This window comes from Castor canadensis, chromosome 4 (genome assembly GCF_047511655.1).
Source record: "Castor canadensis chromosome 4, mCasCan1.hap1v2, whole genome shotgun sequence".
In the NCBI taxonomy this organism is placed as follows: Eukaryota; Metazoa; Chordata; class Mammalia; order Rodentia; family Castoridae; genus Castor; species Castor canadensis.
Window position 1 is genome coordinate 164,376,913 of NC_133389.1, and position 24,795 is coordinate 164,401,707.

General features: G+C 37.7%; 1 protein-coding gene across 2 annotated transcripts in view; it reads left to right on the forward strand.

The window, feature by feature from the left end:
* Nucleotides 1-4,593: 4,593 nt before the first annotated feature.
* Nucleotides 4,594-24,795, forward strand: part of Xrcc5 (X-ray repair cross complementing 5) — a 96,081-nt gene continuing 75,879 nt past the window's right edge. For both annotated transcript variants that reach the window (XM_074071673.1, XM_020158574.2), the window contains exons 1-8: nt 4,594-4,720; nt 7,784-7,897; nt 10,866-11,049; nt 11,942-11,990; nt 12,843-12,965; nt 16,211-16,402; nt 19,552-19,666; nt 21,466-21,604. In XM_074071673.1, coding sequence (XP_073927774.1) covers nt 4,700-4,720; nt 7,784-7,897; nt 10,866-11,049; nt 11,942-11,990; nt 12,843-12,965; nt 16,211-16,402; nt 19,552-19,666; nt 21,466-21,604 — 937 coding nt within the window. In that variant the 5' untranslated portion in view covers nt 4,594-4,699. The remainder of the gene's footprint in view (nt 4,721-7,783; nt 7,898-10,865; nt 11,050-11,941; nt 11,991-12,842; nt 12,966-16,210; nt 16,403-19,551; nt 19,667-21,465; nt 21,605-24,795) is intronic.

Sequence of the window (24,795 nt, forward strand, 5' to 3'; positions counted from 1 at the left end):
TACTTTCCACAGTTGTCCCTGTTAACAATTGTACTGATGCTAACTGCACTAGACCCCCTACACCACCTCCTTTTCTCCCCCACTGCCCTAAGGTACATACTTATGCACAAGGCCTCGGTGTTGATCATGTGCCTTGGACAACTTGCATAGGACTTTACCCTGCACCTATACATCCTCGGGTGCCTTTTGTGTCTTGGACCTTTCTCCCTACTTGGAATGAATTTAATCCCTCTGAATAGTTTTACCCCCAACAGTTCTCTGATATTAACTGGGGATCTAGACCCAAAATGTGACATGGTCCCACCCTCTGCTACTGTGTTATTCAATATCAATCTCAAGTGTACACCACATTGGATACACTCCTTGGTTCTTTGAAAGCTTATAACCTCTCCTCTTGCAATGTCACTGTTTTTCCTAATAATCTAACCTTCTCTTGGGATTCCTCTAATTCTAATCGTTCACTCAACTTTTCTGCCAGTTGTGTCAGACCTCTTCATGCCTTTCTTATCAGTAATTTAAACTTTGCTGTTACTGCAAGCCAACAGTTAGGACATATACAATGTAAAAACTATACCTTATGCACTTGTATTGATTCCTCAGTTACCCCTCCCTTTTACTCCCTTTACTTGATTACCAGTTACCTAAAACCATACTTGGACTGGTGACAATGGGTTGGCATTACTACATCTAGCCCTGGAACAGATTCATCACCCCAAGAGATTTTTAGGTGCTCTCATCTTTGGAATTGTCTCTCTTATAACTCTCATCGCCAGCATGACCACTGCTTCAGTGGCATTAAACCAGCAAATTCAAACAGTTCATTATGTAAATACACTCACCAAAAATGTTTCTAACATATTGCATTCTCAAAATGACCTTAACAGAGACCTTCAACAAAGGATCCTCAAACTACAGAAAGAATTAAACCTTATAGAAGAAACCCTTACTGGAGTAGTCCAATACATACAGCTCACCTGTGATTCCCAGTAGCGTCACATCTACATTATTGCTGCTCAATGGAATGGCACTTATCACAACTGGACTTTGATACAACATTATATTCAGGGAGCTTGGACTCAATATTCAACCATACACATCCAACGTCTGACTAAAGATATTCTTGACCTGCAAACTGCCCATCTCTCTACTATCTCCCTGGACTCTATGCAGAGTTGGTGAGACAAATGCAATCCTAGTCATTGGTTTAATTTTGGACTTAAAGGACTAATAGGGATAGGTGGACTCATGTTTTTGGGTCTACTTAGTATTATATGGCTAAAAAGACTAATCACTCAAGAAACTAACTTCCACAAAAGAGAAAAATTTCTAAATGCTTTTTTTCATAAAAAATAAAAAAGGGGGAGATGTGCGAAACTCTCAGGACCCCCAAAGCCTCTTGGAAAAGAGCGGAGTCCCTGTAGCTTTTGTGCAACAGCCCTAAGAGAGATTGCAACAGTCCAAGATGACAGTTGCTGAACTCCCTGTTCTCTTTCTCTGAGTGGAACCGGAAGACCCAGTTCTGAGAACATGATGTTCCTCATTTGGGCTCGTAGCCATAGCAATGTGACAGCCAATCCTAGTACAGAGGTCAAGGGAAACCTAGGGGCTGCTGCATACTCCTTCCTGCTTTTCTGCATTGCTTAAATACACTCTTCAGAAGATATACTGCACCATTGCTGCCTGGCACAAACCCCAGCTTGTGTCGTTATTCACCACTTGAGCTCCAAGACCAGAGTTGGAGCCCCTGCTGCAGGTCAAGTAGACACTTCTCCTCCCTAGGGAATGCCCGGCTGCATCTGAAAGGCATCTCTGCCCTCAGGCAATGTAAAAAAGCTTTAAAACCCACTCCCCACCCTGACCCACCAGTTTCTGGGTCCCTCTCCATTCACCACTGTGCAGTCTTTCTCTTCTCTTCTCTACAAATAAAATCTTTCCAACCTCTGCTATTGGAGGCCACCTGTGCTTTCATTCTGAGAGCGGGCTCAAGAACCCTGAGCACCTGAAATTCCTGCATGTGTCGTCCATGCATCAAGTTCTAAAGACTTCTATAAAGACAGCTAAGGTGCTACTGGAACCTCATTTATTTCTCCTAGGAAATAGACTTGCACTGGAGTGTGAATGTGTGCATGTGTGCGTGTGTGTGCGTGTGTGTGTGTGTATGTGTGTGTGTGTGTGTGTGTGTGTGTGTGTGTGTGTGTGTATGAGAGAGGGAGGGAGAGGAAGAGGAAAAAAAGAAAATAGAGGCTATATAGGAGAAAAAATCATGGAATTTATAAAGCATGCAAATTTTCTTTACTGTGGTAATGTAAGAGGCACTCAATTTGCTTTTGCTGAAAAGCATTGACTCCTTACTTGAGCCCACAAATTAACTAAAAACAGGAAAACCTTGGCATTTCTGTCTCCACTTTGTATCTGTCTTTGCTCTAAGCCATTCTCTTTACAGTTACTATATAATCACCTTGCATTTCAAAAAGGACAAAACTGATAATATCTTTATGACAATGAACTGGAGCCATCTGAAGCGTCACTCTCCCAGTGAGGACAATTATTCCAAGAGTCCTCTCAAACAGGAACCAGATTACTCCCTCTAGTTGATAACTTCCAAAACTGGACCAGATCATCTGCCTGACCAAGATGTGAGCTTTACCAGTCAGGAACCCACCAAATCACCTGCATGACCAAGATTGCTGGCCCCACCAGTCATGAGACTAACCAAACCACACCTATGACTGGACTGTTTAACTATGCATACCTTTGTCCCTGGCCCCCAGTTTTTTTGTGTAATTAACCCTATAGTTCATGTCTGTACCCCAGATGGTGGCTGAGAATGAGCAGAATGCTTACTTTGCCTCTTTCCATGGCATGTCCCAAGCTGCATAATAAACCTCCTTTCTCTGCCTTCACCATGCCTCTTTATTTGGCATTTAGGGGAGGGTGGCCGGACCTGGCATATGGAATCTCAGGAGTTTGGGCCTTGGGTCCAAAACTCCAGTTTCAGTAATTCTCCATAATTATATTTACCAGCTGTAGTAAAACTATTATTGAAAATAGTATTTCAGCTTTGAAAGAATTGAGTCAGTCAAAAGTTGGAAGAAACTCTTGGGCTTTGAGCATAGACTGAAAAGCATCTGCCTCGCTGGCTTTAATATTTTTATAACTGTGGCTTCCTCAAGGCTCCTTTTCTTCATGGATTCTCATAATTTCAGCTTTAGCTCCTGCTTTTCCCATTCCCAATTTTCAAGAGGGAGAGAATATGATTGAACTTTATTTTTCCAGTTTGGATGGAGAAGCTTGTGGACACTGTAGGTTTCTGGACCCTTTGTCCAACCACCTGTAACTTGTGGGTCATTTCTGTGCAGAGGGGAAAGCTGTGTGGTTGAAGGGTTTCCTTGAAAGGGGGTGGTGAGCGCTGTGATAGACTGCTGTCATTTCTACATTATCTCCCTAGACTATCCTAAATTAAACTTCTCTTTTCCAAACCACAGCCGCTCTACCATGAGAGCATCACTCTGCTTCCAGGCATTTACACATCCCATTTTCTCTGCAAAGTCAAATACCCTTCCTGAGCAGGATAGATAGATGAGGAGACAGGGAAATTATATTTTAATCAATATTTAAAGGGCCAGACTCTGACATAGGAACAAGGAGGGCCAAAGCAGCTGGCCCCCTTCCATCTTTTAGATGCTAAGTTGCAGAAACAGGGAGACAATGAAGAGCTACCTGCTTCTGCTTTCCTCTATGAGATGTGAAAGAGCTACAAGGATTCTTGGATGGGTGGAGAATAATCATGTCTAGGAAAGGGAAGTTCAATGGACTGGAGGTGAGGCTCAAGTGGTAGAGTGCCTGCCTAGGAAAAGGAAGTTCTAAAGCATCCTATTCTCTGTGATTTACAGTGTGATTTGGGAGGGTGACCCATCCCTGTTAGTCATTTCAGCAACCCAGACCCATTATCTTTGACCACTTGTATGGCCCCAGACCTCCACTATAAAACTAAAAGTCGGGGATCACCATTTTGAGTCTTTGCTCATGTTTCTTTCTCTCCACCTCCCCCATACTTTATCCTGTTATACTAAAATAAGTCCTTGCTAAAACTTTTACCTTGTGAGGCTCCTTGTTGTGAGACACCTTGAAATGCCTTTCATATTTGTGGATCTCAAGGAACTGTGCTTTTGCATGGAAACTGGGAAGATGTGGGAGCCCCTTCATCTGTCCTCCAGTGACACTTCCTAATTGCCTGGAAAAACTCTCACTCTTCAGGAGTTGGTCCTAAGGCCATCACACCTGCAAAGCTTTCCAATACACCCTTTTTAGAAGAAACTGAGACTTTCAGGGGCGTTTAAGTGACTTTTTGTTCACATACTCAAGGGAATATAAATCCAGAGCACTGACACAAAACGCTGAAGGCATTATTATTAGTGAGAACAAAGGGAAGTGATTCTCTGGAAAAGTAATTAGTTTTAATTTAGTACTAGTGTTTTAGAAGCTCAAATGCCACACCAACTCTTTACCAGAGAGGAACGGCGGGAATCTGCGCATGCTCAGAGCTGTGGCTCACTGCTCCCCCGCCCCTTGCAGGCCCGGCAAGAAGTGGCTGGATCGGCAGGCGGAGGCCTGCGAGCCCGCCGGAACCCGGAACCTAATCGCTGCGGCGCAGGTTCCCGCCCGGAAGAGGCGTCCAGGGCGCCCGCGGACCAGCAACATGGCGTGGTCGGGGAATAAGGTAGAGAAGGCCAGGTGTTTGGGCCTTACCCATAACGGGGGTCTGGAGGTAGCAAGAAGTGTGGGATCACAGTGGTGCCAAGGAGTGGGGCGAGAGACAAGATCATGCTGGTGGGCTGGATCAGGAGGGCTGGGATCGACAGATGCCCTAGGCAAAAAGCCAGGGAGTGATTTTTTGAGCCCCACTCACCCTTCACCCCTCGTCCTACCCACTCTTCTCGTATACCTACCGCTCTCCCACCTGCCCCTCATGTTACCTCTCTCTCTGCTTGCTTCTGCCTCTTAATCCCACTCCACCCGCTAGCCCCACCTCCGAGCCTGAATTCTTAAAATCTATAGAAGAATGGAAGCTAGCCAAGATAATCCTCTCTTCTACAGGCTTGTCACAGAACTTCAGACAAGGACTTTATGAATGAACTACCTTGAAATGTAAAGTGTATCTAGAATTTATTGAAAGCTTATCCTGTACCCCTTGGTCAGGTGAAAACTATTATCCTAGTTTGCAAGTGGGATAGGGAGGGCTGAAGAACTGATTAGAGCATGATCACCCAGTCCATAAGTGGTAAAATCTGAATTTGAATCCAGGCTCTTCTCAAAGCCCTGGAGAATCTCTGCATGGTTATTTATCGATGACCCTTGGTGTCCCAGATTAATAACAAATTACAAGGAATTTGAAAGTAATTTTTGGATCACTAGAGGGAGATGTAGATCCATTCACCCACTCATTCATTCATTTAATACAGGTAAATAAGACAAGAGTTTGAACAACTGATCTCTAGTCCCTTCAGCTCCCTGTTGGGATGTCTTGATATGAACTCATAATGATGCTGCTTACCTCCTTTGTTTCTCCTCAGCTGCAGGAACCTTGTAGCTTCAGTGGAGGAGCTATTTGTGGCAGATGAACTTGAAATAAAATCCTAACATGATATAGTGCTTCAGTGTGAAAATGAAGAGTTATTATGCTGCCCACTTTCTCTTTCCTAGTTTTCTTACTGCTTCCAGGAAGGAATTCACAGTTTTATATGGACCATTCTTCAGAAAAGTAGTTTTATATTGTTAAACTCTTTGATGTAATTTCCTGTGTCCCTGATTTCTAGCAAAAGACCTTTAGTTATCTAGAGTTTTTAGTTTGAAAGTAACATTTGTAAACATGTATTAAGTAAACTCAACAGTGTGTTTTGTGACTCAGGTTTGGTTTTTTTAGATTTTTATGCTCAGGGCATTGAAACTATGGAATGTAATCTTAATGCTTTCAAAGGAATTTTGTAGTTTTATTAGTACCCCTTTTGCTAATAAGCTGTCTTTACTCCAGACATCTCTTGATATTAGTGCATTATGTTCAATTCTTTATGAACTTGGGGAAAGTAGTTTTTTGTGTGTTGCTAAAGATATAACTAAATTCAGAACTCACCTATAACTCCCCCTGATAGGAACTTATCTAGATTTTTCAAGCATTTCTAGGGACAGGAGATCACTGCTTCAGAAAACAGTAGTTTCTTTATTGATCACTTCTAAATGTTATTTTTCCCCTTACATAGAGTCAAGCCAGTCTCCCTACAACTTCTATCTGTTGAACCTATTACCTCTCTTGAATACCAATTTTTTTTTAATAACACACCTGTCAAATATTTAGGGAGGAAGATGACTATTAAGGTAATCTCATCTGGCCCAAATATCCAGTTTTTCCAACTGTTCATTAAGTCACATATTTTCCAGATCCTTCATTTCATGTTCAGTGATAACCTTCCTCATAAGATATATCCATGATTGCTCAGGGGTTGATTGGTATAATACACAAAGAGACTGGCAGTCAGGATCAAGGAATGTTAATTCTGGAAACAACCTTAGACCTCATGTAGTCCAATTTCCTGCCTCATTGAATTAGCAGTGAGGTCAAGTGACATTCCCAAGGACTCAGCTAATTAGAAGTAGAGATGGGACTGGATCTGGTCTCTCGATTGCTAATCTGGTTTTTGTTTTTGTTTTTGTTTTTAACTAAAAGTCGCTTCTTTTCTATATTTGAATTCACTATACTGTTGAAGTAACCTAAAATATTTTGGGGGATGGAACACTGAAGCCATATCATACTGACTCATTTTATAATCTACTCTGTGAGTTGCTATTAGATCAGGTTTTTTTCCAACTTGTTTTCACTTAAATTTTGGATGTCAAATATACATGAAAAACTTTGCATATATTCCTTTTTTACTTTTAGTTTGTTTGCCTTATTTTCTTAGTCCCCAACATGTGATTGCTGCCTAATGACTTGGTGCCTTTGCTTATATGGTTCCCTCTGTCTGTAATTTCCTTATTCACATGACTGACTCCTCACTCTTAAGATTCACCCAAGAATCAGGTTCAAGAAACCTTTTCTGTCTCCTTATACCTCTCTGTCTCCTCCAGCAGTCTTGGTTAGATGCTCCTTTGTACCTTAGCACCCACCCCACACCTCTGTCATTTAACATTGTGCTAGTAATATTTGTTACATGTCTGTGTCTTCTATTAGAATAGATTTGGTGTCTTAGTTGTCATTTCAGATCCCTAATTTATAACCTGACTCAAAACAATTGGAATGTGCTATCTTAAGTATATGTAAGCAGTCACCTACTACCTCAAAAATGCTTCATAGCAAACCACCCCATTCAGTGACAGCAAAAGTATCTATTTTCATATATGTAGGTGTGCAAGTCAACTACAGTTTCTCTCATGCATGTTAGGCTCAATTGTACGGTGTTGGACTTAAGTGTAGAATGCAGGCTGGTTTCTTATCTGCTCACCATGTGTTTTATTCTGTGGCTGAGACCAAAAAGAAGTGGAAGCTACCTGCCGCGTACTCCTTCTGGAGATAACTTTCTTGCTTTTAGGGAATATCAGGATAATTTAGTAGTTCTCCAAAGTGAAACTTTGTATGCCTTACATGAATTCTCTGTATAGAACATATCCTCTTCCGTTAGCATGTTCTCCCCTAACTACCAGTACAAGTTCAGTATAATAGGCAAGGGACATATCTCAGTCTTTCCTTATGACTTACTTTCTCATGTACTCTTTGGGACTGTGTTTCTAGGCAGCTGTTGTGCTGTGTATGGATGTGGGCTTTTCTATGAATAACTCTTTTCCTGGTGAAGAATCCCCTTTTGAACAAGCAAAGAAGGTGATGACCATGTTTGTTCAACGACAGGTAAGTTTCAGATTGACCTTGAGCTTATTACCCATGTTTTAAGTACTTGTTGCTTTCACCTACTAATGCAAGATACCAGCTTCTTCATAATGTGTTTTGGGGAGTCTGGGGCATTTTCTTACATGTACTCGCATGCAAAGTTCACCTATTATTTTCTTTCTGTTCTGGCCCTTTCAATGGATATTACAGTTTTTATCAGAAACAAGAGGCAGTATAAAGTAATGTTTAAAAGTACAATTTCTAGAGATGCCCTGGGTTTGAATCCTTGCTCTGCCATGTCCTTTACTAGCTCTGTGATCTTGAACAAGTCCTTTAATTTCTTTGTGCCTAGTCCAATTATCTTTTGATGTATAACAAACTACCCCAAAACTTAATATCAGAAGTCACAGTTCTGTGGGATGATTAGGGTAGGTTCACTTGGGCTCTTTTCTCTTGAAACCTCTTATATAGTTGTTCCTGGATTCAGGCTGGGGCTAGAGTCATCTGAAGGCTCAACTGGGTGAGATGTCCAAGATGGTATACTCACATGGCTGGAGGATGATATCTTATGGCAGCTGTGAACTCAATTGGAGCTCAGTCCATCAGCACCCTTACATGTATGTAGTCTTTCCATGTAGCTTGGGATTCTCACAGTGTAGCAGCTGGTTCTAAGGAGGTGTGTTCCAAAAGTAAGTATTTATTCTAACAGATCCTGCCAGTTTGGCTTGTTATGATCTAGTTTTGGAAATCCTAGAAAGCCATTTCTATTGGTTAAGCAAGTCACCAAGGCCAGCTCACATTTAAGGGTGAAGAATTAAATTCCCCTTCTTTATATAAAGAGCAGCCTGCAAATACATGGGAAAGGGGAATGAGTGGTAGCCATTTTGGTGATACCTATCACAGTCTTGTGTGTGATGTGAGAAAAATAATACCTCTCACATAAACCATTTTGAAGAATAAAAGAATTAATCTAAGTTAGCCAGGCACCAGTGGCTCACACTTATAATCCTAGCTACCTGGGAGGCTGAGATCAGGAAGATCGAGGTTTCAGGCCAGGTTGTGCAAATAGTTTGTAAGGCCCCATCTCCAAATAACCACAGTTATTTGGACTGGAGGTGTGACTCAAGTTGTAGAGTGCCTGCTTTGCAAAGGTGAGCCTTAAGTTCAAACCCTTGTCCCTCACAAAAATAAAAGAATAAGAATTAATGCAGGTAAATTGCTTAGAAGAATACTTAGCGTATTGTAAACACTATGAAAGTGTTAGTTATTATTATATCTTTTGCTTTGTAAGACTGCCAACTGTCACTTTTGCTTAAGTCTATGAGGCCCTGCTTTATTCACTAGGTGCTATACCTCTGCTGTTTTTCTGGGTGTTTCTTCTTCTTCCCAACTGTCATTCTCAATTTCCTTAAATTCTGATGACCTGTTGTACTGATGTGTTGGTAGTATTCATTGCCATGCTCAATATTGTATATAAGTTTTTTTTTCTGCCCCCCATGCTTCTAGGGATTGAAACCAGGGCCTTATGCATGCATAAGAAGGTATTCTACCACTGAGCCACACTCTCAACCCCTAGGGTTTTTTGGTTTGGTGTTTTGTTTGTTTTTCTTTGACAGAAGTATGCTTTAGTTTTAACTTTTGGCCCTGCTCCGTCCATGAGAATCTAAGTGGGGCCAATCCCATGCCTCACTCAAAATTTCTTCCTTTCTCATACCCAAGGTTTTCAATGGAGCAGGATTACCTTGCCTTAAGATGAACTTTTATCAGGAAGCACATATTTGCACAGGCAGTATGCTAAATATTCTTGAACCCTGACAGCAGGGACCTTTACTCCATGTACAACTTATAATTATTGTTGGAGTTATGGGGAGTTTAATAGACCAAACAAAAATGATGACTGACAGAATTCTGTTTTCTCCCCACAGGGCACTCTTTCTGTCCCATCAATGTAAAAAGCCTGGGTTAATAATTAGTTGGGAGTGGGACTGCCTTTTGTGTCAGATACTATTTTTCATTTTTATGTTTTATTATGAAATGTTTCATGAAAGAAATAAATACAGAGAATAATGTAGTGGAAACTTATTTTCCCGTTGTCTCATGCTATATAATCCTAATGTATTACCATATTTGTTTGATTTCTTTTTCTTTTTCTTTTTTAAATAAAACAGTTTGTAAAGAACTTGAAGCTTTTCTTTTTTCTTTTCTTTAGAATTTTGGCAGTAATTACCATGCATATTTTATTTACTTTGGCATAAATAGGTTTTCATTAGTAATATTTAGAATTGTATAAAGCTGTCAAAAGTGTATATAAATGTGTTTTTGTGATACATATAATTCTGCAGCTTTTTTCTCAACCTCATGTTTTTGAATTTAATTCATGTTAACAAATGTTGCACAAATTTATTCATTTTTTACTAGTAAAAATGAGTAATACTATTCTAGTGTGTAAATATTCTGCAATGTATTTTTGTGTTCTCTTTTTGATGGATATTTTGCTTGCAATTTTTGCCCTATTTTAAGTAGTGACAAAGTGTAAACTTTTATCCACTGTCTCCTTGCATACATATGCAAAAATTTCTCAGGCTATATATACCTGCCAGTGAAATTCCTGGGATATGAGCATGAACTTGCAAGTTTTCTTTGCTTTTTAGTCTCTTGGAAATTTTAACCTTGGATATATATTCTAGAAAAATAACCCTCTAAGTTGTCCATGATTAGTTTTCATTAAGAATGAAATTCTATCAAGACCATTTGCCATTCCCATTCCCTTGCCTTTACTTTTGCTGGAGTGAATAGTAGACTTGCAGCTAATAAAAAAGTCTACTCAGAACCTAGGAATTGTCATTGTCAGTAAGTGCCATGTTTCATCTAGTCCAGACCTCAAGGACCTGCCATAGGGAGGTATGATTGTACTGTTCCCGAAAGGTTAGTTATCTGTTGCCTCCAGATTGTATAATACAGTTTTCAGCCTTCTAATATTCTTCCCTAGGTGTTTTCTGAGAGCAAGGATGAGATTGCGTTAGTCCTTTTTGGGACAGATGGTACTGAGAATGCTCTTGCTGGTGAGGACCAGTATCAACACATCACAGTTCATAGACACCTGATGCTACCAGATTTTGATTTGTTAGAAGACATTCAAAGAAGAATCCAACCAGGTTCTCAACAAGCAGACTGTATCCTTTTTTAGCCAGAGAAGACTTAAGAAATCTCCTTTAATCTGGGGAATCATAATCCAGTTTGGTGAGCCTCTCTGATAGTCCCAGCTCTGAGCATCTGGGGATATTTTGCTCTAGGAAGAGGGAGGTGATGTGTAGAATTAATCAGGTTGAATGCCTGGCTCCAGGTCTTCCATTCACTTGTTTTTTCTTTGCATTAATGATATTGAGAGGTTGGGAGGCATAGGAGGAAGAAAATATTAGGGAATATGTATATTTATATTGAATATATACAGAGGGTTTGGTGGTAGTGCTGGTTAAAAATGTTTGGAGGTTCAGAAGGATGTTTGTAGCATTCTCTACCTTTTTCTAGATGGAGAATGTTTTTGTGCCAAAAAGTAGGTTGATATCCAAACAGATTTCCAGTTTCTTCCATAGGTGCCTGAATTTTAATAAATATCTATTCTAGGTATTTTTTTTAAAAAGTTAGTAGTACCATTCCTGATCACTTGGAGGTGCTGCTGTGTTAGGAGAGACTTATAGATACTGCATTATAGCTTACTTCATATTTAAGAATGGACTGTGATCACCAAAAAATGAGTTCTAGATACTGTTAAATGGCATTGTAATTTTTGGTTTAATGACTGAAATGTATTATATTAACCTTTCATTTTCTTTTTCACACTGTGTGTAAGAATGTATACTTTGATATATAGCATTTCTGCAAATATGTTAATGAAATAAATTTGGAAGGGCATTTGGTCAAATATTTTCAAGTCATCACATAGTCCAGTGTTACAGTGTTTCTAGCCCTGTGGGCTTTGCTGGAAAAAAACAAAACAAAATGAAGCCCTGTATGTTTGTGGGATGAAGGAACTGTTGGTGTTTTCCCTACCCTTAACTAGCTAAGTTCTGGATGCACTGGTCGTGTGTATGGATGTGATTCAACGTGAAACTGTGTAAGTGTCTCATCTGAAGAAAGTCAGAAATGAGCCTTTCTGCAAAAAATTATATGGGTTGATGTATTCAATGTATTGTGTGATGTGGTGTTAATCAAATAGCACATTTGTATGGCAAAGTGAACATTTGATAGAATTCAGGAGTTCAACCTCTCTGACTTTAAAAGAGGAGGAACTTACTTGGTGGGAGTTTCTCTGGAGAAATAAACATTTTTTAAAAAATAGTAAGTGGTATGATCCATAAGTGATAGTGCCTAGTAACTTTGGCCAACTTCCTAACTCATTATTAATTACTCTGCCTTGAAAATATATGTCTTTGAACACACACACACACACACACACACACACACACACACACACACACACTTTTGCCTATAGGAAAGACATTTCCACTAACATCCCTTATTATTTCTCAGTCTTTGTATAATCCTTTCCAACATCTTGCCACTAACCCTGAATGTAGAACCAGAGAAAGGTGTTCAGAAAGTGAACCTGCAAGGTTGAAGTTGTAGTACACTGGCACAGTCCCTTGTTTACATTTTGCCCACGAGCAGTGATCATATCTTTAAGCTAAGTGTTATGAATTCAAGGTAGGAATTCAGGAACATAATATTTTTTACAATGCTGAGAAATTTTGGCCAAGATGTTCAAAGTACGAAGTATGCCAGAATTGGTTTTGTGTTTCATAGGAACTCAACAGAGCATTAGCAATATGTAGACTTTGAGAATGTAATCACACTTAGTAACTGTATCTAGTTCAGTCCTTCATCACTATCTGCTTATTGAGCAAGTGTTTTTGAATTCATAGAAATTAATTCAGAATGTTTTCTTAACATGGTAACTCTCTTTTAGAGGAAAGAAGATTGAGAAGAGGCATATTGAAGTATTCACTGACCTCAGCAGTCCATTCAGCAAAGATCAAGTGGATATTATAGTTCATAATTTGAAGAAATATGGCATCTCCCTGCAATTCTTGTAAGATCCTAAGAACAATGTATGCAGACAGATCCTGTCAACTTTAATGCAGTGAGTGGGACTCTTAATGCAGTCACGAGAGTCTTCTCTTTTGGCTGAGTTGAAATTTGTCAAATGACTGACTACTCAGCTTACATTTACTGATTATTCTCTCTATTTATAGAGATGAGAGTCACAGTGGTATAGAGGAACTGAGCTCAGTAGCTGATTATTTGCGCACTGTTTTTGGATTCAAAAAACTGAGGAATTATAAGAACCTTTTGAGGATATTCAGTTTATACCCAAACAATTATCAGATTGATTTTTTTTTTCTTACACACTTAGAGAACTGTATCTATAGACAGTGATTTTGGATAGACAAAAGTGTCACGCTGGGAATCGTTTTATTACACATATAATGTTCACATTTAGCACACACATATAAAATGTAATTTGCTTATATATATTTAGAGATAGGGTTTACAAATTTTGGGAGAAAACATGTATTTAACAATTTATTAGGACGAGAGTCCTTTGTCTCACAATAACTTGAATTACCCCTCCATCTTTCACTTTCTGTATCTTATATCCCCAATAAAAAAATTTCTTTTCACTACACTAATCCTTTCTGTTGCATGTGAAATCTATTTTTTCTTGTCCTATTTTTGGTGAAAGCACAGTGATAGTATAAGATGTTGAATTATTAATCTTCTAGGAACATTTCATTTTTCAAATTGAGAGCTATACTAAGAAGCCTCTAGCTCAGAGTGGTAAACCTTCAGCTTCTTCAAATACCTGCTATCAGGAATTAAAGTCTTCTCTTGAATGTATGTACCTCATAACCCTGCTGAGGGACATCTCCTTTCTGTAGGAATATTGGAAAAGAGCTCAGAATAACTCCTCAAACTGATACTTCTTAAGATGGTACTTCAGAAAAATTAAGTGCTTTTTAAGTGACACTTCTTATTGAGTTGAGATTTTTCTTAGTACTTCAGAAACCCAACTCAGCTTCTGTTCCCTGTTCATGATCTCAGGATGCCTCCACATGGTTAAAGCACACTGTACCATACTTCTAGCAATGTAATTTGAAAGAGCTGCTGTTTATCTTTTTATTTTTTGATATGGGTCACACAGTAAGGTGTGCAGAAGAAGGAACATAGTTCTTTCATCTACTTGCTTATTACTTGACTGGTTGCATTTCTTTTTCTTGGATAATATGCTTTGTCCCTGTGCTATAAATCAGTAGCATAGAGTGTATGGTTTTATTGTTTGGCGTATTCCAGGTATGATCGATTGTTCTAGTTAGATTTAAAAAATTCTAGCAACACAAAAAGAAGTGTCGTATTCTGAGCAGGCTTGTTCCTTGGACATAGTTTTTAGTTTCTTCTACTGACAACTGAGAGAGCTTAATTGTGGTCAGAGGGTAGAAAGAACTGTTAGTGCAACTTGTTTTTCTAAACTTCCTGACTCTTAATTTTTCACATTGCTTCCTGGTCAGTGCTGTGGTAAACCGAATTCCTAAAGTTCCATGCCTTGCTCCATGGAAGCTTTTTATCTGACAGGTAATGTGACATGTCAATCTGTCATGCTAAGCAGGTGTAGAAAAAATTTAAACAAAAACCCTATTTTAAGTATAGCAAGTAAAAGACTAGAGAAATTGGCTTAAAAATGCCATCTATATAGTGTTAACCAACAGACAATGTTGAGTGAACTAAAAGAGATTACCAAATTCAGCTGTTTAGTTTCCAGAGGTAAGGTAAAGTGGTGTGCTTCAGTGGAATGAACCTTGCCCTTAGGACAGATAATTAATCTTTGCTCCATTCCTTATTAGTGTTATCATTTGGGCCAGATTTTTTCATCTTAGTTGCTTCAATTTCCTTTTAGAAAATGGAGGCAGAAATCTCTATTAATTTAATATATAAGGGTTAAATGAAATTGATTACTTGAAAACATTTATGAAGTACCATATAAAACGTTGTCATAAAATATATGTGGGTGGTTTGTTTTTTAGTTTGTCTATTGATTATTTAATATTTTTCATTAACTTGGTTATCTCAACCAAGTTCACATTTCAGTAAAACAGCTGGAGTGAAACATAAGAATAAAATCGGCTTTTACTTATGTCTAGCAATTTTCTGATTTCTGTGTAGGAATTCAATGTCTCCAATAATATTTGACTTTTAAATACTTGGTTATTTATTTATTACAGTGCTAGGGGTTGAATCCAGGGCATTATGCATGGTAAGCATTCTTTCTGCCCCTGAGCTGCATTCCTCATCCATTCTCTTATTTAATCCCTATACATTAGTAGGCTTTTCTTTTCTTTTTTTCCTGGTCTTCCTAATATAATACCTTTTTTCTAATCTCCTGGCTACAGTGAAAACTGACATCTTCTAGATTTGGCCCTCAGGCTATCATTGATTCCTGTTTTCTTTTGAATTTGAGACCACAGGTTTAAACACTGAGTCTCTCTTAGATCGTGGAGCTGGGCAACGTGAATTTATTTTAGTTTGTTCCTGTTGCTTTGACAAAATACCTTAGACTGAGTAATTTTTAAACAAAAAATGTTATTTCTCACGGTTCTGGAGGCAGGGAAGTCCAGATCACAGTGCCAAAGCACATTTGGTGTTTGATAAGGGATCTCTGCTTCCAAGGTGGCCCCTGTTACTACGTTCTCACGTGGCAGAAAGAGAAAAATGGGCAAAAGGGCATGCCATTCAAACTTTTATAAGGCCGCTAATTCCATTTCTGAGGACTCCATCATCATGACAATCGCTTCCTAAATGCCCCATCTCTGGGTACTAGCACATTGATGGTTAAGTTTCAACATAGGAATTTTGGGGGATATATTGAGACCATAATAGAGCTTGACTATTCAGAAGCAATGTAGAAGGGATCATTCTGAGAGAGTGAAACCATTATAAAGGCAAATGAAGGCAAAATGTGGAGACAGATAGTAAGAGGATCAGATATTGAGACCTGAGCCTTTATTCATATATAACCCTGCTTTTTGAATTATTTGATTATATAAGTTAATAAATCCTGTCCCTCTCCCTTTTACTGAATCAAAGAAGTTTCAGTCACTTCAAACTGAAAGAGTGTTGGCTGAGGTAGTTAAATGACATTTGACAGTTGAAAAATGTGGAGCTTGGTGAGAGTGACTGACTTTTCTATACCTAATGGATAGAAGTGACAGGATTGGAACCCAGTTTATTATTTGACATCAGAGTTTGTCCTCTTAACTATTGCTGATCTTTTCCTGATAGTTTGCCTTTCCCAATTGGCAAGAAAGATGGAAGTGGGGACAGAGAAAATGGCAACTTGGGCTTGGATCAACACAGTCCTACCTTTCCTCAGAAAGGAATTACTGAGCAGCAAAAAGAAGGTCTTCAGATGGTGGAAAAGGTGATGATGTCTTTAGAAGGTGAAGATGGACTAGATGAAATTTATTCTTTCAGGTAAAAAGTGAAAACACTGGTGACGACTTTCAATCTTAGCACTAAATTTCTGTCAATCAGAGGACTCCCTAATGCTTGTTTTTTTCTGGGCCACTCTTGAACTAATATTTGTTCTTTAATAAGTATCCTGAGTTTAATTAAAGAAGTGGTACACTCCCCTTAATGCCATTTTTTTGAGTTTTTGTGGTTGGCACAAAGTTCCTCATTTATTTCCAGGACTTGGGTGAATGAGATTTGGTAATATATTGGTACCACAAGGAGTTTAACCAGTCAATTTATAAGGATGAAATACTAGATTTCTTTTTTATGCCTATCTTGAGCACATTTCTTGTGCCTCTCCTTTTCACATATCTACACAAAACATTTTCTTTTCAGTACAGGGATTTGAACTTGGCTTTGCACTTGCAAGGCTGGTGCTCTACCGCTTCAGCCACACCCACAAAGTACTCCTACTTTTACAAAGTGGTATTGGTTATCCTCCTAAGTAAATGTGTCAGTATCTCCATATCTTCTGATTTAGGTTTGGAAAGCAGCATACCTTGTTATAGTGGGTTCTTCTTTTTTTTTAATTTTTTATTCCAAAATAGTTTGATTAGGCCACTCCTTCCAAAAAAAACTAAACCAAAACAACAAAACAAAACAAAACCAAAAAAATCAGAAACCCAAGCCCAAAATTTAAAAAATTCATAGCCAACTCATTTCACCTGAGTGTTGTAAAGGCAAAATGATTGTTAAAAATGAAGTCCCTGAAGTACTATACAACTGTAAAGCAAATTTCTCTTTTTGTCCATTCATAGAAACTATGGAAGAGACTGTCTTCTTTATCTGTCTTATTCTTGGTTAGATATACGTTTATTTTGAGCAGAAAACTGGAGAGGGATCAATACCATCTAGAACCATGTGTGTCTGAGCAGTCCAGTTTGGCAAAAGTGGCACTAGAATACTTTACCAAGCAGTATGACTTGTATGGATGCAGATTCTCAAAGATAATACTGCTTCATGTTCATAAATTAGTTCCAGTTTATCAGTCAATGTACAAAATATAGGTGGTATAAGAAAAGTTCTTGAAGTAAAAAATTTAGCAACTCAGCAAATATAACATTTTGATAGCTTTAGTATATATCTGCTCTGAGTTTTTTCTCAGCTATGATTTTAAATATTTCTGGTGAACTGTAATTGACAAGTAATACATCCTGATTTTGTAAACTTAGACACTTAAAAAATTTACAGCCAGGTGGCTCATGCCTATAATCCTAGCTATTCAGGAGACAGAGATCAGGAGGATTGTGGTTGGAAGCTAGCCTGGCCAAATAGTTCCGTGAGCTCCTGTCTCAAAAAACCCCTTCACAAAAATAGGGCTGGTGGAGTGGCTCAAGGTGAAGGCCCTGAGTTCAAACCCCATTATATATAAATAGAAAGTTTGGAAATGCAGTTGTAATTTCCAAGGGGTTGCTGAAGGAATCAATGAGGAATCTTATAATGTGAAGCATCTTGGATTGTGTGTGTTCTTGTCACAGTATGTGCAGATATATGTTCCTAAATTCTCTTTCAAACTTGGGAATATATGCCTTAAGCTAGCATATAAACCATGGTATCATAAAAAAGTTACAGACCAATATAAGTTACTATTTAAAAAATATTATTTGTTCCCTGTAGCATAGCAAGCAGATTAATTATTGACTATGCATTGTTCTAGCAATTTGAAGTTACTTTGACTTTGAGTTGGCCATGAAGATGTGGAGGAGAACTTTGCCATCCAGTGTAATAGCCAATAGCCACAAGTGACTATTGAAATTTAACTTTATTAAAATTAAATACATTTTGAAATTTGGTCCCACTGTCAAACTAGTCACATTTCAAATGTTCAATTGCCCGTTGAGCAGGCACGGTTAGAAATGGAATATTTCCAACATGTGAGAAATTGTACTGGACAACACTGGACAAGACTTACCCTGCGTAGATCTTAGGAAGACAACTTGACTTCTACTTGGGGAAATTTAACTCTATACGCAACAGATCCAGTTGTTCTTAGATCTTATATATTAGATTCTGATCTTTAGAAATTTCCCAGAAACAGAATCCATACTTCATGATGGTGATAGGCCTAACTCATACTTGGACAAGTATTGTCTTATGAGACAGGTTCAGACCCATCTGTTCCCTAAGACAAAGCCAAAGTATACTAAAAATCTTGGGAACAGGGTGTCAGGTGGAATTTGTTGTAAATTGATTCGGAAATTGGAGTCTGTCAAAGTCTGTTTGTCCATAACTCAGTGGATAATGTAAGATACTTCTCCACCTGTTTGTAGATCTGTTTTCCATCTGTACCAAGGAAACCAATCATAAGGCCTGGACTGAATGCTTTGAATGTATTAGTTCATTAATTCTTTTGCTCTTTATTTTAATGAATACCACAAATTCTACCCCTCCTATAGTCTTCTCTGTTGTGTTTGATTAGGGGCAGATAAAAATAGAATAGATCTTTATATTGTTTAAATGAAGCAGCACTTTCTATTGTGTCTATGTCTCTCCTTCAGCCCTTCCCACCAGTAATATCTAGTTTTCTAGATACTCCCACTAGCAATATCTAGTTTACCTAATGACTAAATATAGACTACTAATTTCCTTTATCCCCTGGGAAGTCTGTATTTAACTTTCTCTGTTTTGTGCATATAAAAACAGATCATGTCTTTTATTTAAGAGAATTGACATTAACTAATGAGTTGCATGAGTTGTGAGCAGCGATGTTATAGGATGGTGCCTTCCTTTTGATATCAGAGCAGAGATTCTTACCTTCAGATCCATTGTTTTCAGGGAGTTGGTGAACTCTTTATATTGTGTGCCAACTCATTTGTGAATGTGCTTTTATCACATCCTCAAAGGTGTCCTTGGTCCTGAAGAAATATTAAAAACCACTGGCAGAGTTGAAAGAAATGATTGAATAGAGGAAGAGAGAGCTGTTCCTTTTCACCTGTCAATAAAGTAATTCAAGTTCTATTTCCTCCTAAGCCGACTCACTTGTGTTCTGGCTCTCTCCCAACTTGTGGTTGTCATTTTCCTGCCATCTCCTGCTGTTCCTCTCTTTATATTCAGCAATAGTTCACTTCCTATTCTAGCCCAAGTTTCATTATACATTTTTCTTTTTTAAGTGAGAGTCTGAGACAACTGTGTATCTTTAAGAAAACTCAGAGGCATTCCATGCCCTGGCCCTGCCAGCTGACAATTGGTTCCAATTTGTCTATAAAGATTGTGGCCTATAAATCGGTAAGTAGTAAGTAGACACTTTTAGAAGAAATGTTACCATGCAGATAAATATGCTTATGTAAGAAGCTGGCAATTCATGTGTGGGTTATTCAGAGCATAATTACTGCTTCTCTGACTGTTCTCTTTTTTATTTAATCTCTGTTTAGCTTTTTATGTAAAAGGCATGCTAGGAGAAGTTTTAAAAATTGTCTATAACACAGTTTGATTCCCTCTTTCTCTTTCCCTGCATTGATAATTGATTGCTAATCTTGAGTTCAGGCTTCTCTCTTTTTGAAGAAAGAAAATATAGTAGATTAACTTGTCATTGCAGTTCAGCAGGAATATATGTAACGCATAAGAGTTAAGTTTACAATTTTAGAGACTCATTCACACCTAATTCAATTATTAATGAACTGATAGTAACAACATCTATGAAATGTCAAAAACTGATGAGTTGTTAGTGTGAAATTGCATTTTGGAATACATGTACATTTATACATAATAGCATATTTTCCAGAGTTGTTGCTTTTGGTGATTATTTGAGGAAATTCCAGTCAATATAGGAATCTGATCCATGCCACCCAAAGAGCTTCCTTGCTTTTTTTTTTTTCTTTAAATGTACCAAAAAAAAAAAAGCCATTTTTAGTATACAGGATAAATATAAAAAACATATTTTTGTATATTCAAGAACTTAATTCTAAAACATGTGATGATACATGTGTTTTGATACTTATTGAGAACCTTGAAGATAGTTTGTTATTTCTTGAGTCCTATTAACACTAAGAATAGTATCCCTAGAAGAAGAATACAGTCTCCTCTCTTTCTTCTTTATTTGTGTTTCTTGTCAATTTCTCTCTTTTTATTTTTGGTTGGACTGGCATTTGAACTCAGGGCTTCACGTTTGCAAAGTAGGTGCTCCACCACTTGGTTAAGACTGCCAATCCATTTTCTGACTACTGATATATTACTCTCCCTTTCTTTTTTCTTTTTCTGTTTTTTTTTTTTTCCCCCAGTACTGGGGTTTGAACACAGGGCCTCATGTTTGCTAGATAGGTACTCTACTACTTGAGCCACTCTGTCAGCCTTTCCTTTCTTTTTTATTTATTTATTCTTTTGGTGGTACCGGGGTTTGAACTGAGGACTTCACAGTTACTAGGCAGACACTCTCCCACTTGAACCATATCCCCAGATCTTTTTCCTTTTAGTTATTTTTCAGGTAGGGTCTTTTGTTTGCCCACGATGGCCTAGACTGGGATTCTTCTACTTAGACCTTCCACATAGCTAGGATGACAGGTGTGTGCCACCATGCCCAGCTTGGTAATGGAATCTTACTAACTTTTTGCCCAGGTTGGTCTTGAACTGCATTCTTCCCTATCTCTGCCTTTCAAGTAGCTGGGATTATAAGCCCTTTTTTATTTAAAAAAAAAAATATATTTATATACATATATTATATAAAAATATATAAATATATATGTAAAAATGTATATATAAATATATATATATGGTCTCCTTTTATTAGGCAATCTAAGTGTTTTACATAGAAAATATTATGTATATTCACATATTAGTATTTGTCTGTAGCTTACCCTGAGGGAAAATGGTAAGATACTGCTTTATTGCTTTATTATGAAATTATTGTAAGGTATTTCCTATTTTGAAATAAACTAAGATTTGTATTATAGGCAAGAAAAAAACAAAACAGTATATCTAGAGTAATTGTTCTGGACTTTTGTTTGTGAACCAGAGTTTTATTGGATTTTCATCTTCTGTTAATGAGAATCCCATCGTTCCTTATTTTCCATTTGTCTTTTGGAGATAAGATTGTACAGGAGAAAGCTAAAAAGACTTGGATAGTTGTGGATGCAAGAACCCTGAGGAAAGAAGACATACAAAAAGAAACAGTTTATTGCTTAAATGATGATGATGAAACTGAAGTTTCCAAAGAGGATACTATTCAAGGTATGCTAGTAAGAGCTTGTACTTTTACCTAAAAGAGAGTTTCTTCAAGTTAACTTGAGGCAAGGTAGAAGTTAATGCTTACTTAGAGATATTTCTCTGAATTACAAAGTAGCAGCCGTCTGAGGGGACAATGAGACACTGGGTCCTTCAGTTCATCTGTGCGGTTTTAGGTAGAATGGTTCCTAGGATGGCACTTGGGTATTTCATCCCTCTGAATTTTAATGTCTTCAGTGGTAAGACTTAATATTTGGCTTTATTTTAATTTTGAAACCCATTAGCTAAAAGAATGCTTATATTAAACTGGCTACAGCAAGTTTTTTGTTTGTTTATTTTATTTTGGACTTCCATGATAATGATTCTTCCAAGTGCCAATTTCAGGTTTTGTATTTTACCAAATATGCTCTCTTAAGTTAGTTTATGTTATAATAAAAATTATTTGTGTTTGTTATATTAGTTTATACTTACTAGGATCTTTAAAGTTGTGATCATATATCTCTACTCAGAGAACTTAAAAAGTAACAGAATTTCTGACTGTTCAAGAGCTAAAAATCATAAGATAACAAATGATGGTTAAGATAGCAACCAGGATCCTTTGATCAGTTTATTACCAGGCTATGCACTATCCAGTGTAGTTTCGATTTGCCAGTCTTGGAAAAAAAAAAAATTGATCTATGACACTATCTCATTGTGTATAGTGAAGAGTGTTAGGGAATTGGGGTGGTTTAAAGGTGGTGGTGATTATGACTCCTTTCTTTCTTCTAATGTCCTGATGGACACAGGAAGTAGTTAATACCCTATAATTTCTACTCATTTTTTAATACTCATTTCAGTTGCATAGAACATGAAATTTGGAATTAGACTTGGGTTAGAATCATGGCTATCATTGGCTGATAATTTGGTCCTGTTATAAGAGCTGGCCTATAATAGGAAGAATAGCATGATTAAAGGTACAAAACTGGGAAAGTCAAGGGCCTAGGGTGTATCCAATTGGCAGCCAGCATTTTCTCTTTAAATTGTCCCAACAACTAAATGAAAACGACAATCTCATTATTTTCATTTTACAGATGAGGAACCAAGGTTAAAAGACATTCATTAGCATACTCAAAGTCACACAGCTAACAGTTTGAATCTAGAGTTGTGCTCCTCCAGAGTCTGTATTCCTACATACTATTCAGAATTAGAACTGACTAGTAAAGAGTTTGAATAATAGACTAAGCATTTATACATAACTTTAAGAACAACAGAGTCATTTACAGATGAGGAGCTTTATAGTTTTACCATTTTTAGAAGGTATCATTGAAATTGTATTTTAGGAAATGAATATGACAGCTAGGTACAGGATGAATTGGAAGGAGAAGGGACTAGAAAGGAGGTTTCCATTATTGGTTGTTAGGAAAGAACACTGGTTATCTTAGACAAAAGGAAATTTCCTGGTGGGGAAATGTAAGGGGAAGAGTTAAAAACTGGGTTCACAGAGCATACAAGCATATCTTTTCTCCCTTACCTTTTTTTTTTTTTTTTTGGTGGAACTTTGCTTGCAAAGCAGGCACTCTACTGCCTGAGCCACACCTTCAATCCATTTTGCTCTGGTTATTTTGGAGATGGGGGTCTTGCGAACTGTTTGCCCAGGCTTGTCTTAAGCTGTGATCCTTCTGATCTCAGCCTCCCAAGTAGCTAGGATTACAGGTATAAGTCACTTTGCTCGATTCTCCCTTACCTTTTTGCAGTGACCCATAGCCTCACTTTGCCTGTCTATCTTTCTCCACCCTATCATATGTAGAGTACTCTTTCTTACCCAGAGGGATTAGTGTGCACATGTGAGCAAAGGAATATGGTTATATGTTGTAATCTGTTTTATACTTTCTGTAATGAACAAAGGTTAGTTATTTGCCTTTCAGCTGGAAGACCAGAAAATACAAGACAGTCTGGATTAGAATTTTCAAGTTACTGTTAAAAAATTCCAGTAAGAAAATGACTGATGACAGAGAAAAGTTAGAAAAATATTTGGTTTAGATACCACTCTTTATCATGTGCCATGGGGTTCCTTGTTCATATTTTTGTTGACATTTTTGTTTTTGCTGCCATCTTTTTTAAAAAAAAAATACATGAGGCTTGGTTTGGTAGCTCAGCACTGTAATACCAGCTACTTGAGAGGCAGAGGTCAGGAGGATCATGGTTTAAGACCAGCCTGGGCAAAAAGCAAGACCCCATGTCAATAAAAAAAGCTGAGTTTGGTTGTGTACCTGTTCCAGCTAAACAAAACATAAGTAGGAGGATGCAGTCCAGGAGGTTCTGGGCAAAAACACAAGACCCTATCTCAAAAATAACCAATGCAAAATAAAAACAAGCAAAGAAAGTAACAGGGCTTAAGTGGTGGAGTGTGTGCCTGGCAAGCTCCAGGCCCCGAATTCAAAACCCTAGTAGTACAACAACAACAACAATAACAACAACAAAACCCAGACATACATGCAAATAGAAATGTGTTTCTTTTAAATTACATACATGGCATCAACAGACAGGAAAAACTGAACACTGGATCACAGAATCTACCCCCTGGACTCCCAAGGGTTTTTTAGTTTGTTGTTTCTTGAAGCAAAGATGAGTATGCGTTTCCTTTGCATTTACCCAAGGCCAGAAGTCTTGGATTTTGATGGTTCTTTTCCCTACAAGGCATATGAGATACTGTGTATTGGAAGGGCATAGCCTTCCATAGAATAGAGGTCATGTAAAAGGGTTGGAGGTTTTGGTTTTTTGGTTTTGTTTTTGGAAGCCAAGAGTCTATATTTATATAAATATCCTAAGTAATTGAAAAGAAAAACATAATCAAATTCTAGAAATAAAATAAATTTAAATGCTGAAAAATACACAATTTATCAATTGAATGTTTGTAAACAGAAGAGTTTTGGCTTCTTCCATTAAGTATTTGTATCTCCAGCATGCATTTTTAAAAACATTTTGTTCTGAAAATTTCCTGTGGGTGTTTTTTTCTGTGGATCTCCAGATTTCTGGATAAGTGTGTTCATATTATTATGTTTACAAATCATGCTTGTACTTTAGTTAGCCGTGGTTTATCTTTGGAGGATAACTAGTCTGTCGCATTTGCTACATTCTTTTTCCTAGGCTGGATCATCATTAAGGTAACTAGATTGCAGAAGATGCTACTTAAAAAATGTAATTAGATTTTAATCGTT